Source organism: Aquarana catesbeiana, linkage group LG11 (genome assembly GCF_042186555.1).
Source record: "Aquarana catesbeiana isolate 2022-GZ linkage group LG11, ASM4218655v1, whole genome shotgun sequence".
NCBI lineage: Eukaryota > Metazoa > Chordata > Amphibia > Anura > Ranidae > Aquarana > Aquarana catesbeiana.
In genome coordinates, this window is record NC_133334.1 from 118,728,098 (window position 1) to 118,755,394 (window position 27,297).

Below are 27,297 nucleotides of genomic sequence, written 5' to 3' on the forward strand. Positions count from 1 at the left end.
ACGGAGCACTGTTCAATCCATCATCCGAAAATGGAAAGCATATGACACAACGGTAAACCAACCAAGACATGGCCGTCCACTTAAACTGACAGGACGAGCAAGGAGAGCATTAATCAGAAAAGCAGCCAAGAGGCCCATGGTAACTGGAGGAGCTGCAGAGATCCACAGCTCAGGTGGGAGAATCTGTCCACAGGACAATTATTAGTCGTGCACTCCACAAATCAGACCTTTATGGAAGAGTGGCAAAAAGAAAGCCATTGTTGAAAGAAAGCCATAAGAAGTCCCATTTGCAGCTTGCAAGAAGCCATGTAGGGGACACAGCAAACACGTGGAAGGTGTTCTGGTCAGATGACACCAAAATTAAACTTTTTGCCCTAAAATTTGCTTTGTGTGGTGGAAAACTAACACTGCACATCACCCTGAAAATACCATCCCCAACGTGAACATGGTGGTGTCAGCATAATGTTGTGGGGATGCTTTTCTTCAACAGGAACAGGGAAGCTGGTCAGAGTTAGAGTCCGCAAAAGACTTGAGACTGGGGCAGAGGTTCACCTTCCAGCAGAACAACAACCCTAAACATACAGCCAGAGCTACAATGGAAAGGTTTGGATCAAAGCCTATCCATGTGTCAGAATGGCCCAGTCAAAGTCCAGACCTAAATCCATCTGAGAATCTGTGGCAAGACTTGATAATTGCTGTTCACAGATGCTCTCCATCCAATCTGACAGAGCTTAAGCTATTTTGCAAAGAAGAATGGGCAAACATGTCACTCTCTAGATGTGCAAAGCTGGTAGAGACATCCTCAAAAAGACTTGCAGCTGTAATTGCAGTGAAAGGTGGTTCTACAACGTATTGACTCAGGGGGCTGAATACAAATGCACACCACACTTTTTAGATATTTATTTGTAAAAGAAAATTGAAAACCGTTTCTCATTTTCCTTTCACTTCACAATTATGTGCCACTTTGTGTTGGTCTATCGGGTAAAATCCCAATATAATACATTTATGTTTTTGGTTGTAACATGACAATATGTGGAAAATTTCAAGGGGCATGAATACTTTTTCAAGGCACTGTATCATTTTTTTTTTTTTATATAAGCTCAGCTGCTACAATTTTACTAGGTGAAGTGGTCATGTGGAGTAATAATACATTCAATGTAGGTCTAAAGCTGGACATAGACTGTACGAGTTTTGTCCAGTTAATGAAGAACCAGCTGAAATTTGCATTGAGGGTGGCCCTGTTGGCCCTATCACATCTGATGCTCCTGGATTAAGAATTCAAAGAAGCCAGGCCAAAAATTGTCAGCCTTGTTGGCCCCTTCCTGCCCAATATCCTTCAATTGAGAGATTATTAATTAGATGCAGCTGCCATTCAGATGTTTTAGTAGACTCCAGCAGATAAAACTGTAACATCATAAATTAATTTGACCTACCAGGAGTAGAAGAAGAACACAAAAAATGGTAGAGAAGCAGAAAGCTGAAGCCATCGCCAGTCTCTGATGCCATATGCTAAACCTGCCAAAAGGAGTTGTCCAACAGTATAGGAATATCCTGCCAGGGTGCCAGTGATTGTGCGGACTTTAGTTGGGACCCATTCCACAACTGAAATGATAAAGCACCATATAAACAATACAAAAAGCTGGAAGATCATAGTCTGCAGTTTATTTCCTATTTCACAGAAAATATACAATTCCCCTGTTTTAGTTTATTAAAAGTATGTCTAAATCCATAAACAAAAATGTAATATATTGCAGCTTATTAGTTCAGTAACACAGTTCCTGTCCTAGAGTGACAGCGCTCGCTTACTAAACAAAATCTATGAAAAAGTCATGTTGTCACTCGAGGCTGCTCTCCTGATTGGTATTAAAACATCTTCCCATCTCCATTACATAGGAAAAAGTTATTTTGTGGTTAGCTGGGAAAGGTGATAACATTGTTTCAGATGGCAGTTCAGTGCACAGGAATTTACATGGAGACTGGAATTCTGACAACATTAACAGCTATTGTCTGGTAAATATAGAAAAAGTTCTAATCCAAAAATGAATGCAGTCACCACATCTATGAACTGGTAAACTGCAATATATTGCATATTTGTTCTTGGGTTTAAAGCTGATCTCCATGTTTCCTGTCATTTTAAATAGTTTGTTTAGACCAAGTCGGTTCAAGTTAATAATTTCCTTCACTAAGTGCTGCAGTGTATCTAAGCACTGTAAGTACTGCATGTACTGTAGCTTCAGCTAGATATAGTACACAGTTCCGAGTTCCGACTGTAAAACAGAGTGTTCCTGTCTCAACAATGCAGAGTCGGTCTGAGCGGTGCTCAGCTATTCGTAGGCAGCTTTGTATTCTCTGCATAAATACAAAGCTTCCTCTGATTGGCTGAGTCGGAGAGCGTGACATCATCAACGGTCAACCAGAGAAAGCTTTGTATTCCTTCACAGAATACAAAGCTGCCTTTAAATGGCTGAGCACCGTTTAGACCAGGGGTCTTCAAACTACGGCCCTCCAGTTGTTCAGGAACTTCAATTCCTATCATGCCTAGTCATGTCTGTGAATGTCAGAGTTTTACAATACCTCATGGGAAGTGTAGTTCTGCAGCAGCTGGAGGGCTGTAGTTTGAGGATCCCTGGTTTAGACCAACTCTATATTTTTCCAGATGTGAGAGGGGAAGTCTCTGTCTCAAATCTGGAACGCAGCACTGTGTACTGTATATAGCTAAAACTACACTGGCCAATCTTCAGGTCGTGTGTACCCAGCTTTACACAACTAGATTTATTACAATTCTGTTCTCACCAGAGGCTCCATCTGTGGCAGTTCTCTCATCATTGTCTGGTGTTAATAGTGTCTCCACTCTCTCATCTAACTGATACTGAGATGCACTTCCCACCTTATCTTCATGGCCCTAACTGCTTCCATACTAGAAATAGGGGCTGCAGATGTCAGCTAGATTGAAGGAGCAGACAACAACTAAAGCATTGTCAGGTATCCTGACCTTTCCTCACTATTAAAATGTGTTTTTGGCTTTTTTTGTGTTTGTCTATGGTCGAGCTTTAAAAAATTCTGAACCAAAAAAATGTACCCCAAACCATTGTAGTTTAATCACATAAATACCCCACGATTGTTATCTGAGAATAAATACAATATACAACATACAGTACGTTTGTACGAAGAATAAAGATTTTTTAGGTAGGTGACTTGAGACTGCATAAAATGTAAATAATAAATAACTATTTTAAGATGTAAATAAGTTTTTTTAGAGACATGTCTTACTGGAAGTGTTGTAAGTATTGTATGTGAGAAAGCATCTAGTAGTCAAAGAGTAACCAAGTCTACTACATGCATTACAAAATATATTCATTAACAAGACGCTTGTACAACATTTCCTAAATTTCTGTTGACTTCATGTTTACAACCTTTGTACTTGTTAAAAGAGTGCTTAAAATCTGTCACAATTTTTTTTCTTGGCTAACATCAAATAAAATAATATAATATAGAATCGCACCAAGCATCAAAAGAAAAATTCTGTTCCTCTTCACCTATTTAGGAAAAATGTAAAAAAAGTTTTAAAAGACCCAATTTCTTATATGAAACTGCAGTCACATGACAGGTCACATCAGATTTGTTCTTCTTCTGGTCTCTAGTGAGTGTGCTTGCAGTGCTTGTCGGTTCCTAGTGTGGAAAACTTTGTGTGGCAAAACTTGTAGCTGCTGACTTTTTTTTTTTTTTGCCCAGACCAGAGCTTTTCTTTAACATACGTTTTGCTGATTCCTATATGCATCTCAGTATTAAACCCACAAGCAAACATTGTTATTTGTTTTATTATATTGCAGCTTATCGGTTCCTAGATGTGATAGCTTCATTTATTTTCTTTTTTAGGCTTTTTTTTACCACTTTATAGATGAGACCCACAGCTGCATGAGAAATGTATAAGCCATTGGCAGTGATTACAGTGCTGATTGCATACATCTAAAATGATCTAAAATTGCAGTAAAGTAGAAAAATATCTGTACAATTATATCCCATTTGCCATGTCAAATTTGACACTGTTTTTACATCATGTATTGTATGTTGAACAAGTTAAAGTGTGTCTATCGCCACATTGTATTTTCATATTGAATACAGTGTAGAAGTGTTAGAACCCCTGTTATGATTTTATTGATGTCTGTGTCCCCGCTGAGGAGGTTCACCCTATCTATTTGCCCTAGTGACCATTGTAACCAGCAACTCCACTTTGTAGAGATATCGTCTTACCTCCTGCTAAGTCTTCAGGGTCACAAGTAAGATGAAATCTTGACAATGGGGACAGCAAAAAGTAAAACCGTGGGTTCTAACCATTCCCTACTCTATCCAAAGCTATTGATACATCTTAACTTTTGTTCACACATTTTCAGTGCACTTAACATTCCACAGATATACCCCTCTCTGCTACCCCTTTCTGTCAATCCCTCCACTGGCTTCTACTCACCCAACAAATTAAATTCAAAATTCTAATAACAACTTACAAAGCAATCCACAACTTGTCCGCCGGCTACATCACTAACCTAGTCTCAAAACACCAGCCTACTCGTTCCCTTCCTTCCTCCCAAGACCTCCTGCCCTCTAGTTCCCTCATCACCTCCTCTCATGCTCACCTCCAGGACTTTCCCCAAGCCTCTCCTATCCTCTGGAACTCCCTACCCCAATCTGTCCGACTATCTCCTACTCTGCTTGCTTTTAGACACTCCCTGAAAACCCTCCTCTTCAGAGAAGCCTATCCAGCCCCCACCTAACAACTGTACTTTTACTTTCTCCATCAGATCTTCCCCCACAGCTATTACCTTTTGTATCACTTGACCCTCCCTCCTAGATTGTAAGCTCTAACAAGCAGGGCCCTCTGATTCCTCTTGTATTGCATTGTATTACAACTGTACTGTCTGCCCTCATGTTGTAAAGCACTGCGCAAACCGGCGCTATATAAATACTGTATAATATTAAATAAATAAATATATATATATATATATATATATATATATATATATATATATATATATACAGTATATACACACTGTATTACCAAAAGTATTGGGACACTTGCCTTTATACGCACAAGAACTTTAATGGCATCCCAGTCTTAGTCCGTAGGGTTCAGTATTGGGTTGGCCCACCCTTTGCAGCTTTAACAGCTTCAACTCTTATGGGAAGGCTGTCCACAAGGTTTAGGAGTGTGTCTATGGGAATGTTTGACCTTCTTCCAGAAGTGAATTAGTGAGGTCAGCCACTGATGTGGATGAGAAGGCTTGGCTCGCAGTCTCCGTTCTAATTCATCCCAAATGTGTTCTATCGGGTTGAGGTCAGGACTCTGTGCAGGCCAGTCAAGTTCCTCCACCCCAAACTCGCAACTCCGTGACTTTATGGACCTTGCTTTGTGCACTGGTCCAAATCATTTGATAGATGGGGATTATGGTGTGGGGTTGTTTTTCAGGGGTTGGTCTTCGTCTTTTTGTTCCAGTGAAGGAAACTCTTAAGGCCTCAGCATACCAAGACATTTTGAGCAATTTCATGCTCCCAACTTTGTGGGAACAGTTTGGGGATGCCCCCTTCCTGTTCCAACATGACAATGCACCAGTGCATAAAGCAAGGTCCATAAAGACATGGATGAGTGAGTTTGGGGTGGAGGAACTTGACTGGCCTGCACCTCAACTCATTAGATTACCTTTGGGATGAATTAAAGAGGAGACTGCGAGCCAGGCCTTCTCATTCAACATCAGTGCCTGATCTCACAAATGCCCTTCTGGAAGAATGCTCATTCATTCCCATAGACACACTCCTAAACCTTGTGGACAACCTTACCAGAAGAGTCGAAGCTGTTATAGCTGCAAAGGGTGGGCCAACATAGTGTATATTTATATTATACATAGCCTTTCTACATACTTAAGGCAGTAGTGTTCAGTCCAATGCCAGACAGAGCCATCCCACTAAGAAACCGGAATACACAATAGGAGAGGTAGTTTGGAGAAAAGGCAGTGCAGATCCCACTGATGGCCATTTGAAGGTATGACCAAATTAACAATGCCCTTCGACCATACCTAGGAAAAATGAAGAAGCAGTGATTTTAAGGTCATGGTATGCATATAATGAGATCTATGATTATTAGAGTAAGATAGATTTAAAAAGTGTCACCCACCTGTCTGACAGGCCTCCCAGGATGATGGCTCCCACAAGCACACCTGCCATGTACAAGGACTGAGCCAGCTGTCTTCTGTGTTTTTTGCTGCACACCAAATCCCACTATAAAAGTAAATATAGATAACTGAAACTCTACATAGTGCAGATGCAGTACATAACTGAGGTGTCCATAAAGACATCTATCTTTCTGGAGCTGTGTATGCTACAAGATCTCTAAACGAAAACATGCCAGGCCACTTTCACCTTACTGCAACTTAAGGACTCGTTTTTATAAGCATCCCTTGCATCTAGCAAACGTGCATGCATTCACACCCACCAAAACCCATGGTACCACAGTACCATGGGTTTTGGTGCAGCTTGGTTTTAAAAATCATGTTGGAACCTTTTTTGCACATTTCTAATGCACAGGGCAGCTGATTGAAATGAACAGGCTGCCCTAAAACACATTAAATATCTACATATATACACATACATGCATAAAGACTTATGCAAATTAGTTCAAAGCAGTTCATGCACAACCAAAGTTGACATCAGATATATTTTATAATGTTATGTGGATGTAATGCAGTCATTCCAACCTGCAAAAACTAATTTCAGGGAGGTGGGAGTGGCTTAAGCCGTGCTACATATTGGGCGTGGCTTAAATGGTGTGGTTTATTAGTCTGAGATGACTTACATAGTGCAGAATGTAGTAATGTTAAATAGGGAATATACAGTACGGAGTGAATGGCGGTGGGTAGTATGTGCAGGAGAGGAGTGTGGAGAGTATGTAGGTGGGTATAATGTGCATGTGAGGAGTGTGGAGTGTACAGCGGTGAGTAGTATGTGCAGGATGGTGTCAGTAGTTCTTTATTTTTATTATTATTTTTTTACAATTGTATTTTTAAAATTATTTTTTACAATTTACTGTTTTATTTTTTGTTTTTCACAATGATTAGGGGTGGGGGGGGGGTGTTAGTGGACAGTGCCAGTAGAGCAGTGTGTCAGTAGTTTTTTGTTTTTATTATTTTCTCTTTTTTTTACAATTTTGTTGTTTATTATTTTCTTTAAATCATTTGTTTTAAATATTTTTTTCACAGTGCTTCTGGGGAAGGGGTGGGGAGTATGTGGCAGTGATGATGTCAGTAGTTTTCATTTTTACATATTGTTTTTCAATAATTCAATTTTTTTTTTATTCACAATGCTTTTTGAGGGGAGGGAGTTGGGGCAGTGGGTAGTGTTGCTAGGGCAGGGGGGTGGTGTCAGTAGTTTTTTATTTTATAGATTTTTTTATAATTTCATTTTTTATCATTTTTATTTACAAATATTTTTTGCATTTTTTGTAATCAACCCTCTTGGGGGGGGGGGGGGGTTGGTGAGATATCAGGGGTCTAAACAATCCCCTGACAGCTCCTCTTTGAGACAGAGAAAGAGGCTGAGGATTCCCCAGTCCCTTTCTCAGCATTGAAGATGAATGGACAGAAGACAGAGGCTTCTGTCCATTCATAAACTGAGCAGAGTAACACACAGATTATTACTATGTTCAGTTTTCACAAGACACAGGAGCGATCTCACTCACTGTGTCCAATTCAGAAAAGGCAGGGGCCGGTAAATGACCGGTCCCTTTCTCCACTCGCCATCCTGACAGATCCCCACAGCTGGCAGGAGAGGAGGGAAGCCGGTGGAGGGCGATGAGGGGGGGGGGGCATGGGAAAGGGGGCCAGAGGAGAAGGGGGGTAGAAGGCCATGGAGGGGGGCTGGAAGAGGAGGATACAGGGAACAGCCGGGAATGATCGGTGCAGCAGGAGGGACAGCTGTGATCACCGATCTCCCTGTATAGCTTTTTAGCCTACAGCCGCGGGAGGGAGAGAAGGAGAAGCGGCTATCAACTATACAGGGAGATCGGTGTTCACAGCTGTCCCTCATGCTGCACCGATCATCCCCGGCTTTGAACCAGGAGACAATCCAGGATCAGCCCTGCAGCCAGGATATTGGGCAGCACTTGGTGGTGCATTTCAGAGGCGGCTCCCGCACCTCGCAGGAGACTTGGGATGTCTGGTAATGTAATGTGTAAAGCCGGCCATAGACAGTTTGAATCTAGCCTGGTTTAGCAGAAACCAGCCAAGATTCCAACCATGTATGGGCAGGCTGAATGTACCCAATGTACCCAAGCTGATCGATCAATCCACTTGGGTACAACCAGCCTGTTGGATTTTACATGCAATTATTGCTAGAAGCTGTTATAGCCACTAGCAATAATCACTGTGTTCTCCTGGCAGAGATGGCATTCCCTGCCCCCTAGCAGAGAGAACACAGTAGATCCAGGGGGGAATTGAGTGATTTTATTTCCTGCAACCCGTGGTTGCAGAAAAGAAAATCGCTCCGTCTAGGGCCAGCTCAAGTATTGCACATCCTGGTATTTATTAGCTCTGCTGATCTCCTCAAGTGTTAATGTCTACATGCACCTATTTCAGCATGTATGGCTCTGCAATGACAACAGTAGCCTGGTAGCCTGTCAGAGGCAAATGTGACAGTGTGTCAATGCAGGTGCAGATTGGGGAGGCACTTGTCACTCCATAACAGATACTATATGATCAAATACTTGAGCAAGAGCCCTCATGTTAGGCCCCTTTCACACGATCGGACCGTTCCGATCCGCCTGTCAGCTTTGACGGCGGACCTGAACGGGCGCTCCATGTTAGCCTATGGAGCGACGGATGTCAGTGGAGACATGTCCGCTGACATCCGACCCGGTCTGATCCGCTAAAAGCAGACGGATGGCCCTATGTCCAGGTCCGTCCCTGGCGGATCGGATCGGGTGAGATCTGATGAAAACGGACATGCAGTCCGTTTTCATCCGATCCCTCCACAGGCGGCAGCGGCGCCTGACAAGCCCCTCCCCGCTCAGTGAGCAGAGAGGGACCTGTCATCCGCCGGCTCAGCAGAGATCAACGGACTGATCTCCAGCTGAGCCGGCGGACAGAGGCAGACTCCGTGGAAGCGGAGTCCACCTCATGTGAAAGGGGCCTTAGAGTCACTAGGTATTGTTTTCATAGAAATTGCTGATTTAAAAAAAAAACATTTAAAACACATTTTGAAATGCTATAAATTTATAGATCAGATTTATATTCACTTAAATGATTAACAGTAGAGATTTTATGAAAATTGATACTGCTGCTCTACATTGTGACATTAATTATTTATGCAGAAGACACATTGCCACTCAATGAAGTTGGACGAGAAGTGGTTTAACATTAAACTGCATAGTGAGTTCTTTACTGTTAGAGTGGTAAGGATGTGAAATTCCCTTCCACAATCGGTGGTGTCAGTGCAAAGTGTCAAAAATTTTAAAAATCTCTTAGATGGGAATCTTAGCGAACACAATATACAGGGATATGGTAAGTGCCAAAGACATAAATATATACAGTGCCTTGAACAAGTATTCATACCCCTTGAAATGTTTCACATTTTGCCATGTTACAAACAAAAACGTAAATGTATGTTATTGGGATTTTATATGATAGACCAACACAAAGTGACAGGAAAATGATAAATGGTTTTCAAATATTTTTACAAATAAATATGTGAAAAGTGTGGCGTGCATTTGTATTCAGCCCCCTTTACTCTGATACCCCTAACTAAAATCTAGTGGAACCAATTGCCTTCAGAAGTCACCTAATTAGTAAATAGAGTCCACCTGTGTGTAATTTAATCTCAGTATAAATACAACTGTTCTGTGAAGCCCTCAGAGGTTTTTTAGAGAACCTTAGTGAACAAACAGCATCATGAAGGCCAAGGAACACACCAGACAGGTCAGGGATAAAGTTGTGGAGAAGTTTAAAGCAGGGTTAGGTTATAAAAAAATATCCCAAGCTTTGAACATCTCACGGAGCACTGTTTAATCCATCATCCAAAAATGGAAAGAGTATGGCACAACTGCAGACCTACCAAGACATGGCTGCCCACTTAAACTGACAGGCCGAGCAAGGAGAGCATTAATCAGAGAAGCAGCCAATAGGCCAATGGTAACTGGAGGAGCTGCAGAGATCCTCAGCTCAGGTGGGAGAATCTGTCCACAGGACAACTATTAGAGCTCCTTCTCACAGACGTGTCCGTGCACGGAGTCCACTCTGCTCAGCGGGGGATCGCTCCGTCGATCCCCGCTGAGCAGGCAGATGACAGGTCCGTCGCTGCACAGTGTGCAGCGACGGACCTGTCAGAGCTCCGCTCTCCCCTATGGGGGATCGGGTGACGACGGACCGTAGAGTCCGTCATCACCCGATCCGATCCGCAGACGGATGGAAAAGTAGGTTTTTCCTCCATCACACTTTTTCAGATCGGAGCGGGTTGGATGTCAGCGGACATGTCACCGCTGACATCCGACGCTCCATAGAGGTCTATGGAGCGTCCGTTTAGGTCCGCTTAAAAAAAAACTGACAGGCAGACCTGAACGGATCGCCTGTGTGAAAGAGGCCTATGTCGTGCACTCCACAAATCTGGCCTTTATGGCCTAAAAAATGCTTTGTGCAGTGGAAAACTAACATTGCACATCACCCTGAACATACCATTCCCACTGTGAAACATGGTAGTGGCAGCATCATGTTGTGGGGATGATTTTCTTTAACAGGGACAGGGAAGCTGGTCAGAGTTGATGGGAAGATAGATGGAGCCAAAAACAGGGCAATCTAAGAAGAAAAACTCTTATGCTGTGTACACACGAGCGGACTTTTCGACAGCAAAGGTCCAACGGAACGAATCCGCCGGACAATTCGATCGTGTGTGGGCTTCATCGGACCTTTGCTGTCAAAAAATCAGACGGACTTTAGATTTAGAACATGAACATTTAGAACAAAAATCCTTTCATCTGTATGCTAGTCTGACGGACAAAAAACGACGCAAGGGAAGCTATTGGCTACTGGCTATGAACTTCCTTATTCTAGTCCCTTCGTACGTCATCACGTTCAAACTAACGGACTTCCAAACGGACTTTAGTCCGTTCGTGTGTGTGGGAAAGTCCCGTCGTTCGAAAGTCCGTATTAACTCAGTCGAAAGTCCGTCAGAAAAACCGTCGGACCTTTGATGCTGAAAAGTCCGCTCGTGTGTACGCGGCATTAGAGTCTGCAAAAGACCTGAGACTGGGGTGGAGGTTCACCTTAAAGCAGGATAATGACCCTAAACATACAGTCAGAGCTACAATGGAATGGTTTGGATCAAAGCATATTTAATGTGTTAGAATGGCCCAGTCAAAGTCCAGACCTAAATCCAATTGAGAATCTGCGGCAAGGCTTGAAAATTGTTGTTCACAGACACTCTCCATTCAATCTGACAGAGCTTGAGCTATTTTGCAAAGAAGAATGGGCAAAAATGTCACTCTCTAGATGTCCAAAGCTAGTAGAGACATCCCCCAAAAGACTTGCAGCTGTAATTGCAGTGGAAGGTGGATCTACAAAGCATTGACTCAGGGGGGCTGAATACAAATGCACCCCACACTTTTCACATATTTATTTGTAAAAAAAAATTGAAAACCATTTATCATTTTTCTTCCACTTCTCAATTACCATATGTGGCACTTTGTGTTGGTCTATCAGATAAAATTCCAATAAAATTAATTTATATTTTTGGTTGTAACATGACAAAATGTGGAAAATGTTAAGGGGTATGAATATCGTTTCAAGGCACTGTACACACTTATACACCCACACAGGTTGAACTGGATGGACTGGTGTCTTTATTCAACCTCATCAATATGTACCTATGCAAGATTTATACAGTTAGTGAAATTTTCAGCTTTTGTAATAAAATAAAAATAGAGTCTGCAATTCCCAACCTCTCCTTTTCAAAATGCTAGTTACCCTGGTTGTTATGCTGTCTTTACCTGCAATAAATATACAGACAAGGAATTTTTTCATGTCTTCATATCCTGATTTTCCCAATCTAAAAACTTGTTCTAGATCAGCCAGTGAGAAATATTGAAGCCTGTTAACTTTGCTGTAAAAATTTGGAAACTTTTACAGGATAAGGTTGTGTTTGTTTTCTGTTATGCCCTGTATGCATGATCAGATTTTCCAACAACAAATGTTGGATGTGAGCTTGCTGGCTGAAAGTCCGACCATGTGTATGCTCCATCGAACATTTGTTGTCGGACTTTCCGCCAACAAATGTTGGCTAGCAGGTTCTCAAATTTTTTACCAACAAATGTTTGTTGTCGGACTTTCCAATCGTGTGTACACAAATCCGTTGGACAAAAGTCCACGCATGCTCGGAATCAAGTACGAGCCAGAGATACAACTAGCATTTGTAATGGAGACATAACGTACGTCTTGTACGTCACTACGTTTGTAATTGTTGGCCAACATTTGTGTGACCGTGTGTATGCAAGACAAGTTGGAGCCAACATCCTTCAAACAAAAATCACACACGGTCGGATTTTCCGATGGAAAATGTGTGATAGGACCTTGTTGTTGGAAATTCCGACCGTGTGTAGGCTCCATCACACATTTTCCATCGGATTTTCCGACACACAAAGTTTGAGAGCAGGCTATAAAATTTTCCGACAACAAAATCCGTTGTCGGAATTTCCGATCGTGTGTACACAAATCCGACGGACAAAGTGCCATGCATGCTCAGAATAAATAAAGAGATGAAAGCTATTGGCTACTGCCCCGTTTATAGTCCCGACGTACGTGTTTTACGTCACCGCGTTCAGAATGATCGGATTTTCCAAAAACTTTGTGTGACCGTGTGTATGCAAGACAAGTTTGAGCCAACATCCGTCGGAAAAAATCCTAGGTTTTTGTTGTCGGAATGTCTGATCAATGTCTGACCGTGTGTACGGGGCATAAGACTTTGCTGGGCACAGAAAAGACTAAGCACAGAAAGGGATCTGTAATGCCAGCAGCAACAATAACTGCAGTTTTTTTTGGACAATGTAGGATAGACTTCTGAGCAGTGGAATATATAATACACTGTGATGAATCAAATTTCACCCTATTTGGTAAAGGGTTAGTTCACCTTTACCAAACAACTGCTCATGTAAAGGGGGTCTGTAGATAAAAACACTAAGGGGCAATCAAGGGGTTAAATGTGTGTTCCCTAGATGTGTTCTAACTGTATGGGGATAGGACTGACTGGGGGAGGAGACAGATCGTTGTTCCTACTTAGTTAGACGATATGTCTCCTTTCCCCTGACAGAACAGGGATTTGTGTGTTTACACATACAAATCCTCATGCTGGCTCTCATGCATGCGATCGCATGTGGCCGGTCACGATTGCGCCCATCGGCCACACACATCGGGTCCCCCACCTCTGGCGACACACATGCGCCCTCTGGTGGCTCTTAAAGGCAACCCCGTACCCGTACGGTGTTTCGCCCAGCGGTGCCATTGTGCCGCAGTATAAGTACGTGAGCCGGTCGGGATCCGGTTAAACAATACCTGGTGATCCTGTCATAATGGCCCCTATTTAGTTACTTCTTTATATTGGGTCTCAACTGCACCCGATAAAGTCTACAAGTAGGCATGCAAGCAGGCATTTTGCATGGTTCATTATTGTTACTATCAAGAATCTGGTGCAGAGAAATGATATCGAGAGGCTGCTGAAGCAAGTGCATCTCTATAACAAGATTTATTATTGTTACAATATATAACTAAAATATTCTTCTGAAATGTTATGGGTGGCCATCTTGTTGGATTCATTGGTTCTGGTGCATGTTCTGCATTAGCCAAGAAAGTTAAGGGCCTTTGAAAGGCCATGTTCCCAATGCCAGAATAAAAATACCCATGTGCCAACTGCTAAACAAATTGTCAAGCAAATCTGATAAAGGGGCTCTGCATGGCTCTGAAATGTTTCTTATTTGCGATGTGATCTTCTTGATGTTTGAATAAAGCTCTGGACTTTGTTAGATGTACTAGTAAGATATTTTTTTTTTTAATAATGAAATGCCTATAGCTAAAACAGCCTAGCTACTATGGCCATTTCCATTAAGGTGTGCAGTGGGAATAGCTCATTTTTTTATAATCAAACATGTCCCAAATCTTTTACAGTTTCCAGACCTAAACTCCATAAAACATTTATAGGAAGTTTAAGGCAAGAAAGGTAAAGTAGATGTTTAACACCTTCAATGAACTAGAGACTTTTTTCATACAGAACAGTGCAAAATCCTACTACACATAACTCCGGACTTATATGCCAGCATTCCAGGAAGGATTACAGCTGTTCTGAAGGAAAGGTTGACCCTACTTCTTAATAGGTTCTCTATACTAAGATAGGGTTTGGCTTTTCCATAATTCTGTTCATCCCCTTTCTTTGTATTCAGATATATATATATATTGTATATTACTTTTAATTGCTTATATACTAAAATCTTGAAAGAAAGTGATTTTTGACATGTGACGATATGTATGTGTTGTGAAGATCAATGAGCTTTTAGTTTAAATTAGACATTTTCTGCAGACTAGGCTGTTTAAGATTAGTCTACTATTAATCGCTCTGCATACAGAGAGAAAAAGATAAACCACTACCACTGCTGATAAAATTTTGGTCAAATGTTGAAGAAACCTGAGAACAGTTGTGACTTTATTACTACATTTGTCAGTGTATGCAATTATTGTGGAAGCGTATAATTTGTGCAGGATTCCCTGTTCTTGAGTCAAGCTCCTGCAATACAAGTAAATAATAGAAAATCTGCTCCACCACTGAATTGTGGGAGAACATAATTTGCACTGCTGGGAGCATATTCTTTTCTCCCAGCATAAATAGCAGATCATTTACCACAAAGGAGCAATGATCAGTGTTCTATTTTAAATAATAATGTACTGTATATTTCAGTACACAGAATTTATATTTGTTAGTGCTGGTTTTGGATTTTCAGTTTGCTATTTTGTTTGTAGGCTGGCAAAGCAGCCAAACAGGCCAAACGGGACCATTACTCCTGCACCCTAATTAGCCTCCAGCTACCTAGTGGGTGGGATGCAATAAAAATCCTGCTTTCAATACTGCAGGGGATTATGGAATGAGAATCCTTGCTTGTGTTTGTGGCCAACTAAAGAAGCAATATGCATCAACATTAAGGGTTATCATTTGAGGAATTCAAATAATCAAAGAATGTGTTAAGACCAGAGGTCACCCCTGTAGCGGGAGTGTGCAACTCCTTTTTGGACCACCTAAAGTGAAGTGAGCTTTTTGACCACTTATCCAGTTACTAGATGAATCAAGCACATTTGCAAAACATGTTGCCTCTTGGCCAAATTACCCAATTTTCTGCAAATTAAGAGATTGCCTCATCTGTGTTTAAATCTCTCCCGAGACACTCTCTACATGGAGTTTGAGGTTTTTGTGGCTCTCCTCCCAAAGTCCAAAAACATAGTTATAGGTTAATTGGCTTCCTCTGAAACTGCCCCTTCTGTGTATGTTATTGTGCGGGGGTATTTAATTGTGAGCTGCTTTGAGGAACAAGGGTTAATGTCAAAGGATCTATGTTTTCTGTACATCACTGTGTAATAATTCAGTGCTTTAAAAATTCTGGAAAAAATTTAAGCATTTAACATCTCAATCTTTTAGATATGGTCATAGCCATGTCTGTCCACAATTTTCCACAAATGTGAAAAGAAAGCTCATGCCTACTAATGAGTCTCTGCCATACAGGCACTGCAAAGCTTCAAAGATGTTTGTAGTTGAGGCATCAGAAGGTTAGCTCACCTAAAGCTATATTTGAGTTTTGATTGGAAGCTTAGTCTTGGCTTAATAATCAGTCTCCTTTATCTGACTTTGGCCAAAAGATTTCTGCATCAGACTTTCTAACCCTTCTCTACTGTAGCCATTAGGAGACTGTGTAACTTTATGTCAAGAGGGCAAAGATGGTAAAGCGTAATGGGGAGACATTAACGAGTTACCAAAGACTATAGGGAACCAGTGGGATAATAATGCTACTGTTCTCTGTTAACTGAAATATCAATTTAGTTTGTACAGATGTTTTGAGTGCTTTTCAGTTGAGCAGGATACATTATAACTGTGCAACATTTCAGAACTTTATCACCCATACACTTACTTCAGTGATTATGGTTGAGCTGAACTCATTCCGATCATACTCCCAACCATTTGTGCAGGATCTTGTTTCTGCATCTGTAGTATTATGCCATGTGCTGTTGGAATCCACCATTCTCCACTGTACTTCAACAAACTCCAGACATGACTCAGGCCTCCCCTGATCATCCAGTGGTATGAAGACCCCCCCCCAAACCCCGCTTTCCGTACTGCTGTTAACAACCCCAGTGTCATTTATTTTGCATTTGTGGCTTGGAATTGCAGCACTGAAGTTCTGGAGAAGGTTATGGCTGGCCATCAACAATATGGGAATGCATAGTAATGTAACCTGTATGATCTGGAACCGTCCCATGCCTCCAGCTTTTTCCAAAAGCTCTGCAAATGCCATGGCTGATAACTCAACTTTGACCTCCCTAATCACTTTCACCACCCAAATATGGAAAAAATGGTCTTTATTTAACTGTAGATAAAGTTGTTTTTCCTCTTGAGATTGGAGTTCAACAATAACTTTTCCACAGCACAGCACAGAGGACAGAACAATGCTGGAGAAAATTCACTGTTTTTTATATTCTGTTTTCTGAGGAACTCATGCCAGCATTTCCACAGGCATTCTTAAACAGGATTATAATGAAATCCTCTCTTCTTGCTCAGAATTATGTTCTTTATTCTTTGAGTATTGGAAACCCTTATAAAAACTCTTTGATAAGCACTGTAGTTTCATAGATAATCTTTGAATTTTCTTTAGATTTTCATCTCTCTGTAATGGGTGTTCATAATTTTGTTTTCCACACCAATTTAGGCAAAATATCGCGTTCAGTGCTTGAGTTAATGTTTTGTCTTGGAAAGTAATTTCCTTTGTTAACCTTTTCAGCGTCAAGACGGTGACTTTCCTTGGTTATAAAATGTCTTTCTTCTTGAAGAAAAAGTGATTAAAGATTGTTATCAGTTTCTTGAAAAACTTCAAAACAAATTAGTTCAACCAAATCACAAAACAAAGGAGATTATTAATCCAACAATGTTTAAAGGGAACATCATGTGAATGGTTTTAACTTAAGTGACTATGACATATAAAATTCTCCTGTTTATATATGAATTACATAATTTCCCAGAAACCCCCACTGTGTTTTACTCCAACCCTCCACTACCTGTGCTGATTGTGATGGATGATTTCTCAATTGATTTAAACAGGGAAATCTCTTCACATATAAAAAAAATAAAATAACAAAAACCTTGCAAAATACTGGGACACATAATAGAGGCTACAACTGCTGACCTTCCCCCTGAAAATGCTAGCTGCCTGGCTGTCATACTGCGTAATTGATCTGAAATAAAAATGCACAGCAGAAATTCTAGCCTTGCTTGTTCTAAGTCAGTAAGGCTGGGTTCACACTTGTGGTTTCCCTGCATCCAATTTGCATGACAGGAGACTGTGACCGGCTCTCAATGGAGCTGGTTCACACATCTCTGGGACAGCCACGAAACATACTGGAAAAGGGTCCTGTGCATCTTTGGCTCCATTTCAGGTCCAAATTCAGGCAAACATTCGGACCTGATTCGCCCCTGAAATGGAGAACAGGGATGCACCGGACCCCCTACTGTGAGCCGCGGCCACAGCTAATGTGAACCCAGCCTAAATCCGATGGTATTGAAGCCTAGACAGACAGACAAATAGAACTTCCAGAGGGCCAGGAAAGGAATGCTGTATATTGTCCTCAATACAGGTTTCCTTTAAACCATATTCATTCAAAATGCTTAAACATCGAAATCTTAGGTTATCTTGGATTTGAGTTTTATATAGCACATCCTTGTTAAAGGAGTTGTAAAGGCAGAAGGTTTTTTTATCTTAATGCATTCTATACATTAGGATAAAAAAACCTGTGTGTAACAGCCTCCTCAGCACCCCCAATTACCTACCTGAGCTCATTCTGTCTCCAGGGATGTCCACGATCCCCTCAGCCATCCAGTACACTCCTCCTGATTGGCTGAGACATAGCAGCGGCGCTATTGGCTCCCGTGGCTGTCAATCAAAGTCAGTCAGCCAATCAGGGGAGGGGGGGCTCCGTGTCTGAATGAATACACGGAGCTCTGACTCGGTTTGGGTGACTCCTGTAGCAAGCTGCTGGCTGAGGGGCACTCGAAGGAGGGAGGGGCTAGGAGCAGCAGAGAGGTACCTGAAAAGAAGAGGATCTGGGCTGCTCTGTGCAAAACCAACTGCACAGAGGAGGTAAGTATAACATGTTTGTTATTTTAAAAAAACAAGCCTTTACAATCATTTTAAAGTGAAATCCCAGCCATTACAAGTGGTGTCATTAATATTGAGTACATGCGTACATGAAATGATCTTACTCCGACATCTAATTGTAAAGCATATAGAACTATGTACTTACAGTAACACTCCTTATTTATGGCAGGTATAAAGTACCCAAGGTTCCATGTAAGATGGAAGCGAGCTGCTGCTTTTGGTAAAGATTTCCTGTTGCATGCTTCCTTAAGAGCCACCAGAGACTGCCCTGAGCGGTTGCCTTCTGGTGCTGTGAGAGTTAACAGCAGCCTCTGCTACAGAGAAAAGTTGCACCATTCACCTCCTTCTGCCCTCACAGCCATACATATTACTCTAAAACTACTCTTCAACAATGCATCGCATTGAGTGGGCAGTGGGCATTCAGCTGCCCTTTAAAGAATGCAATGCACTGTAGGGAAATAGTATGTTTTGTGAAAACAGGGAAGAAGGGGGCTGGCAGACAGTGCAACTTTGCTCAGTAGCAGTGGCTGCAGTTAACTTTCACAGCTCCAGAAAACAGGCACTCAGGCAGGTATCTGGTGGTTGTGAAAGAGGCACCCATCCTAAGATTTTTACCAGCAGCAGCCGCTTGGATCCAATAGGATATATATGACATTATACATAACTAATGTGTTTGGTGCTCTATCAAAAAATAAATAACTAAACAAACTTTACCTTTAAAGAATCTTGTACTGGGAAAAATATGTAGGCTGCCATGCTGGTATGTTGGTTTCATAATCTATTGTTACTTACTTGAGACAATCATTCACATTAGGAGTTCTGACTTTATGACTATTCTGGGTCTATGACTGAAAACAAGGAAAAAATGCCAATAATTTGTGACAGTGATGAATTGCGAGTCTTGTTAATTGCACATTTTCACTAGCAAGTTGTACACTTGCAGGACACTTGAAGCACAAGTTCTAGTTGACACTTTTACAATTTATTGCAAATTTGTGTGGTAAGTCTCTAGCAAGAGCAAAGTTGCAGAGACAGCGGGGTTAATTAACTAAAGGCAAATAGACTGTGCACTTTTGAAAGTGCAGTTGCACTCTTCAAGTGCAGTTGCTCCAGAGCTTAGTAAATGAGGTGAAGCTTCACTTTGCAAAGAACGCCCAATCACATGCAAGGAAAATAAAAAAAACAGCATTTTTGCTTGCACATAATTGGATAATGGAAGTCAGCAGAGCTCTCTCTTATTTACTATACTTTGGAGCAACTCCACTTACAGTGTGCAACTGCACTTTCAAATGTGCACAGTCAATTTGCCTTTAGTAGATCAACCCTAAAGAGTCTACAGCAAGAGCTCTGCAAGTCACAGTGACCACTGTGGTGGGATGACTATTGCAAAACATAACTGAACCAGGACTTGAAGCAGACTTGCAGAATGTTTGCAAAGAAACTTGATTTGGAGTCATGCAATTTGGACTTGCTGCAATTGTGCAACAAACTTGTGAAGCCTGGAAAATCTAGCAATAGCTTAACAAGTAATTTTCAAATGCAGCTCAATTGCTTGCTGTCTGGGTAATGGCAGCTATTTTTCTCATAACAGATCTAGCTACCTACAGCCTCTTTAATCAAGATCACCCTACATATTTATATGCAGAAGTGCCCTTCCTGCATTCCCGCTTGCCACTGCCAAGATCTGTGAATATAAAATGTCTGCTGCAGTTTAACATTTTGTTCATTCATTTATGGATACACAGCTCTTAAAAAGATCACTGCATCAGTCACATGGAGGCGCTATAGTAGGTCTTCTTAAGGGGATGTGTATGGCTTCCTATGACTACAAGAACGTTTTATGATTGGAGGTGGTTGAAGAACTCAGTCCACCCAAAACTAATCTATCAGGAATAATTAGATACCTTGTTCAGTAGCATGGGAGTAGATTGAGGATCATGTAGAAAGATATCTGAAACATATTTTCTACTTTTGACAAACAGTTGCTGTCATTGTGTTTCCCTCTTCTTTCTTGGATTTTCTTTTATTGTACTGTATGTCATGGACATTGTACCTGAATGAGGGAGAATGCTCCAACTCATGGAGCAGATCTAAAGTTGGACACACACATTACAATCATATTGTACAATCTTTTGATTTAATAGTAACTGTATAGTCCAAGGACATTTTTAAGCAATCCTTTTTGTTTATATTCAATCAAGGAGGGCCTTACCTTATACAATTGTTGTCAGATCATAGTGAGATTTTACTGTAGCTTGTACAAGCAGTTTAAGAGACTGTTATTCATAGAATCTGAGCCAGGAACTCCAGTAGGCAGACCTAACTTCTAAAGGTCACAAGACATATCGGAAGTCAAGAGGGTTAGTCCGTCCGCCAATATATATATATATATATATATATATATATATATATATATATATATATATATATATATATTTATGAAAAATCAGTTTTGGATGAGCTGACCGACTAATCAAATTGGCAGGCACATATAGGCAGTACTAGAACAAGGTCATGTAGCGCCCCAGGCAAAGATGCCGAACTGCACCTTATTCCCAAGGGAAGTAAAAAATGGGTAGAATGGAGATATGCAAATGGTATGAGGAGGAAACGGTTCAGAGTTTCTGTGATCTGGAAGGGTAGAAAATTTGCAGAGAGGTACAGTGCCCTGAGAGGAAGATGAGTGGGAGGCGCTGTGACTAGAGGAGAGAAGGTGAGGTGGTATGGGGGGATATTTAAGGAGACAGGGAGTTACTGTGACTAGGAGAGGGGGTGGACTGTAAAGAAGAAGGGATGGAGGGCAGTGTTGTCACTAGTGGTCCTCATCAATGTTGCCATCAACTTCCAGGCTTCTCGGCCTTTTGGCTAAGATCAAGTGTAGTATCTGTTCTTATCAGTTTCCAGGAGGTGGCGCTTGCTTCCCTCCCTGATCCATGGCGAGATGGAGATGGGATGGCGGTTGCTATGCAAAACCTGCTGGAGTAAAGGTGACCTGGAGCGGTTTGTAGCCGAAAGGGAAGCCTTCTGATGGGGATGGAGAACCACGGGGTCTGATCCGGAGGGTCAGGACCCTGGCCTTCTGGCCTGGATTGGAGCAGCTCTAGCTCCGGACAGTTATTCGGGAGAGAACGCTGGCTCCCCTTTCTCCCACCGGGGGAGCGGCCAGTATTTCCTGAATGTAATTAGGTAGGAGGGACGGAACGACGGTGAGGCCTGATGGTATAGGGCTCTCACCAAGCTTCCAGAACTCCATGCCTTCCTGCCTGGGGTGGGGGCTGCTGTGGTCTGGGCTGGTGGCCAGGGTTGGTCTTGAAAGCCTATGGAGTAGTGCCCCTGGAGTGGCAGTCCAGGGGTGCCATAAAATCACTGTGAGTGGCAGTCACTTTGATTTGAGGAACCACGGTCACTGCACTATAGAACACGCTTTTTTAGTACCTGCCTCTTGGGCCGGGCCTTTTGGCTAGGACCAGAGGAATTTTTTATTCCTGGCCGGAGGGCCTGGTCGTTGTTTTACACAATGGCCACCTTTTTCACTCTCCTCTCCACTATCCCTTCCCCACTTTCTTTTATTTATTTTCTTTTTTGATTGAATCCTATGTTTTGTCACATCTTGTACATGTTTGTCTCACTGTGTGGCGAGTAAGGACGGGTCCTCGGGCCAGCCATGAAAGTCTTGGGAAGGGGTGGACATGGCCTTTTGGCTTAGTTCGCCCTATCTCATGGGGTCTCCCTTTGGGGGAGCCCCACCTAGTACTTGGGTGGGTTCTGTTTCGGCAGAGCCTCCAGAGAATGGGGCCTGTCTGGTTCCGGCCAGATAGACCATTGTAAAGTACCTTTGTCCCCGTCTGGAGCCTAACGCCCGGGGGGATCAGGGAATTGGCACGTCTGTGTACCCACACTTTTTTGTGAACACTCTTTATGTGTGTGCACATTTTTTTGGCACCGAGTGAAGTTTTTTGGGTGTGTTATGCACGCCATAGGCTTTCAATAAAAAAAAAAAAAAAAAAAAAAAAAGGAGGCATATTCTGTTCACCAGACTTTTGACACTAAGGGCTTTTCATCCAGATCTGGTGCTGCTGATTTTCACAGAGGATGGCAGCAAAGCCAAAACTGTTTCCTGCAGTAATCCTTGACGCTGGTCAGCCTGGACCAGCAGCAGGGCCCGCTATTGTCCCACCTGCCAAGATATCCCTCCCTGCACTATGGCTGAATTGCTGGATAGGGGTTCAGTGTATTTGCAGCTGTTTTATTTTTGGAGTCAGTGACATTGTACTGCAGACAGTTTGCCTGAACTGTGGTGTGCTGACATGATTGCAAAGCTGTCAGCACATCTCTATCAGGGAGCTTGCAAGCAGTTCACTTTATCAACTAAATGACTTTGGGCACATAGAAGTCCTCTCGCAATTCAGCATCACAGTGCAGGGATTGATATTGCAGCAGGCAGCCTGCTGCAGGATGGGGGTAGGCTCTGCTGTTTAAACAGAAAAGTCAGTGCTACTACCCATACACTACATAGATAGCAGAGCTCCCAGGTGCATGATCCACAGTCGCTGGCTGAGTAGAGTAATGTAGAAAAAATGATCCGTAATCCGGTTGTTGCTCTTAAAATGTCTTCATTTTATTGAATAGCCACAGTGAACAAACGCAGATTAAGTCAGTTGACGCGTTTCAGCCTATAAGGCCTTAGTCTTATGATTAAGGCCTTATAGGCTGAAACTTGTCAACTGACTTAATCTGCGTTTGTTTACTGTGGCTATTCAATAAAATGAAAACATTTTAAGAGCAACAACCGAAGTGCCGATCATTTTTTCTACAAGGCTCTGCTGCTTGTCCAGGCTGATCAGCGACACTGATTTAAATTGCAGGAGAGGGTGACGGATTTTCTGGCATCCTTTGTAGGCATAGCTGTCCCCCAAGACATGGAAACACTGCGTCTAGGGCACCTGCCCAACCCTGGCCATGCATACAGGCTATTTAGAAAAGTAATATAAATTATAAAAAGGAGAATTATGATGAATATCTTGCAGGCTTCTGCTCCTTCCTTCATAGCTATTGGATATTGCCCTAAGCAGTTATCTTTTTATACAAAACCATATACGGAGCAATCTTGTATCACAGAATACTGCGTGCAATATCACTTCCCTTAGGCCCCTTTCACACTGGAGCGGTTTTCAGGCGGTATTGCGCTAAAAATACCACCTGAAAACCGCCCCTAAACAGCCTCCGCTGTTTGTTCAGTGTGAAAGCCCGAGGGCTTTCACACTGAAGCGGTGCGCTCGCAGGACGGTAAAAAAAGTCCTGCAAGCCGCTTCTTTGGAGCGGGGAAGGAGCGGTGTATTCACCGCTCCTAAACCGCTCCTGCCCATTGAAATCAATGGGACAGCGCGGCTATACCGCGGTAATACCGCGGTAATACCGCGGCTGTAGCCGCGCTCTACGAGCGGATTTAACCCTTTTTCGGCTGCCAGCGGGGGGTTAAAACCGAACCGCTAGCGGCCGAATACCGCTGCAAGAACGACGGTACAGCAGCGCTAAAAATAGCGATGTTGTACCGCCGACGCCCCCACCGCCCCAGTGTGAAAGGGGCCTTAGCGTACATGTATAAAAAAAAGAGACATATAAAAAAATAGCTGCGACTATTTTTTTTATTTTTTGGACTCAAGTCCAAAAAATAACTACAAAAATGCCTTGTCCACCAAAGGAGAGCAAAGCAAATAGTAGCAATTAAACAGGTATTAAAAGATTGAGCATAGAATGTCTATGCACCTGGTGAGTTGTAGTTATCTTTTATTGCTGTATGAGTTGAAAGCAGTCACAAAGAGTTCTGGCCTGTCTTTTCTCTTTCTGCCATTCAGAAACCATTCAGAGATAATACTATTCTGTGAATGGAGGGAGAGCCATTGAATGACAAAATCTTCACCGCCAAATCACAGAGTGTGTTACATTGTGGTAAAAAAGTACTACAGGGTTCCTGAATAGCAGAAAGGGCAAAAGGGGGTGTGCAAGCAGTGTAACTCTTCTTACAGCTGTTAGTGGTTCAGGGCAATATCCGGCAGCTATGAAGGTGGCACGAGGGGAGTGTATCCCATGTCCAGCCTGAAGAGGTTAGAACCCCTGTCTAACTCTAATTGCTATTGGTGCTGCTGTTATGGAGAATTTGCTTCACATCCCACGGAGTCAGCAAAATAGGAATTAGCAAACTCTCTTCAACTGAGTAGTAAACTAAATTTTAATGCTTTCCTTTCCAGACAGTTCTGCATTAGATGGAATGCTTTGCCAAAGGACATATAGGGGTTGATTTACTAAAGGCAATAATACTTTGCACAGGTAAGGCTTCACTTTGCAAAGACCCAATCACGTGCAAGGGAAATAAAAACATAGCATTTCTGCTTGAACACGATTAATGGAAGTCAGCATGGCTTCTGCTCATTTACTAAGCTCTGGAGCAACTGCACTTGCAGAGTGCAAATGCACTTTGTAAAGTGCAAAGTCTATTTGCCTTTAGTAAATCAACCCCATAGTCCAATAAGGAGTATAAATTTTACTTGTGTGCATTTACAGGTGTGATGCAAAAAGTTTTTTTTCTTTTGTCTGGGACCAGAAATAATCTGTGTGTCAATATATTAAAAAACAGAGGACCCCCAAAACAAATTCTTATACCCTGTGGAATCTGACCTGTCATTTGTGCACAACTTATCTAAAGCATGCTGAGTTTAGCCATGACTTTTAAGATACCTGAGCTACTCTACAGACCAGATTTAAATAGGGAACATTTACTGTGTATGCAGTACACAGTGCTTCATGGCTTACAATTAGACTTTGCAGAGTAGAATACATAAATCTGTATACTGCAGGTACTCAGCTTACACCACCAATACAAGTGATTTGAGTGAGTTTGACAACCACATTAGGCAATTAAAAATAATGTCATACAATGAAATGTCAATATATTGCTTATTATAACTGACTCACTTATTTCCTTAATAAACTATACTCATTGAAGAGTGACTCTGGAGCTAACAGTAAAATCTTACCTTCAGCATATGCAGTTAGTCAAGAGTTCCATCAAGCAGGTGACAAGAGGACTTTTGGTTAAAGCTTTTTAGACAAAACAAGTATAGCAGTAAAAATTGAGGATCTGCTTAGGAACTTTGGAAGTTCAGCCTAGTGCCCCTTTCTGATGGAGAATGCCAGTAAGAACATGTGGCTGCTGTTGCTCAGGGCACAGCTATTACAGGTATTTGAGCTCGAGGTTCAGGATTATATAGAGAGTCAGAGTCCGGCAGAGTTAAAGTATCACTACAATCAGTGGGGGATTAATGAGGGGGAAGTGGAAAATGTGGGGAATGCAATGGAACATGGGCAAAGTGCAAGGGGTATAAAGGGTGACAAGTGACTGTTATAAAAAAATGTTGTGTATGTTTTATATGATAAAGCAGAATACCTTGAGATTCAGAGAATGACATAACTGCACACATTCCATTTTGCATTACATATGAGCATACTGACATATAGTTCAACAGCCTGTTTATTCTTTGCATCTTACTGTTAATGGAAATCCAAGCTTCAGCTAGAGACAATTGAACCATTTTGCTATTGAAAGATGCAGAGAAGTGCATTGTTAAAGTATTCTCTCTTCAATTTCTATAATTAGGGCAAGAACATGAATTATGAAATTAAGTAAGAGGATTAGAAATCTGTGCTTTGATTGCTTTTCCATTTTGAAAAGAAAATTTGCAAAGATAGTGCCAGTGTCTAACTATGGTCCAAAAATGTACAGTATGTGTAATTCTTTTTATTAAGACATAGAGTAGATTCAACCATTGTGGTGGAGTATTGAAAATAGATGCAGAGGAAGGGGGCACGATTAAAGAAGTGGTGGTCCACAAAGGTCCGAGGCGTTCAGTTCCCAAAGAACTAGCCAGCAATTTCTGTGGCAGCTTGGGGTGTCCACCGAAAAAGAAAAGAGGCAGGCGGGGGTGGTGCTGGAAAATAAAATACATTTAATTCTTTGGTTAATAAGATTTAATATATAATGTGACAAGCGCGCATCTTAACTCAGTGTATCCTATACAATATATGTGATCCCAATAGTTCTGAATACTATTAATGTGATAATAAAAAATATATAAACATTTCATGTGAGAAAAAACTCATGTGCAAAGATTATTAAAAATCATGTGAAGAAATTACTCAACATCATTTAAATATTAATATAAACTAAACATAAATCACCATGCTCCAAATGATATTGTGAACGTAAATATAGTGCCAAAAGCCACAATGTTGCTAAAAAAGAAATTTAAATCAGCAACAATGTAGCAACTACTCTACATATCAAATTAGTGCTGAAAAAAGCAGTCTCTCAGTGAGAACTTCTTCCCCCTGAATATCCTGTATGTAGGAATAGAAATTGTAATAAAAATCAGTCCTCATAAAGATATATCATGCTGATGGTGACACAGATCTTCTACTGGAAAACACAACGGTGACCTTCCCTCTCAAAGATATAGTAGAAAAGGCCGCTTACCAGATCAGATGGATTCCAAGTTAATGAGATCAAATAGGCATGTTGCAATAGCCTGACGGCTTCTTTTATTACCACCTGGATGTCGATCGCGGGAGGTTCCCTCATCCACTTCTCCCAATGCGCAAACACAGGCACCCTCTGTTTAGTATAACGGATTTTCACAGCTCCACAAGGTTTTAAATCTTTGATTCATCCATAGGACAAAAGGAGCACCTCAGTGGGAACAAAGCGGAAAGGACTCCATAGTGCAGATGTGTATTTACAAATTTATTATAAAATTTGTGGACTCAATGTGGAATGGGATATTAACTGCTACACTGATAATAGATAAGAGTGGTAA

The 27,297-nt window shown here is 41.7% G+C and overlaps 1 protein-coding gene and 1 pseudogene across 1 annotated transcript in view; one reads left to right on the top strand and one right to left on the bottom strand.

Moving 5' to 3' along the window:
• SLC22A6 (solute carrier family 22 member 6) overlaps window positions 1–16,776 on the bottom strand; it is a 98,305-nt gene extending 81,529 nt beyond the window's left edge. The window contains exons 1-4 of the mRNA XM_073604949.1: window positions 16,190–16,776; window positions 6,164–6,267; window positions 5,911–6,065; window positions 1,434–1,602 (exon numbers count right to left, since the gene is read on the bottom strand). Of these exons, the coding sequence (XP_073461050.1) occupies window positions 1,434–1,602; window positions 5,911–6,065; window positions 6,164–6,267; window positions 16,190–16,573 (812 nt within the window). The 5' untranslated portion in view covers window positions 16,574–16,776. The remainder of the gene's footprint in view (window positions 1–1,433; window positions 1,603–5,910; window positions 6,066–6,163; window positions 6,268–16,189) is intronic.
• Window positions 16,777–21,272: 4,496 nt separating this feature from the next.
• LOC141113038 (U2 spliceosomal RNA) lies at window positions 21,273–21,405 on the top strand (annotated as a pseudogene).
• Window positions 21,406–27,297: the final 5,892 nt, after the last annotated feature.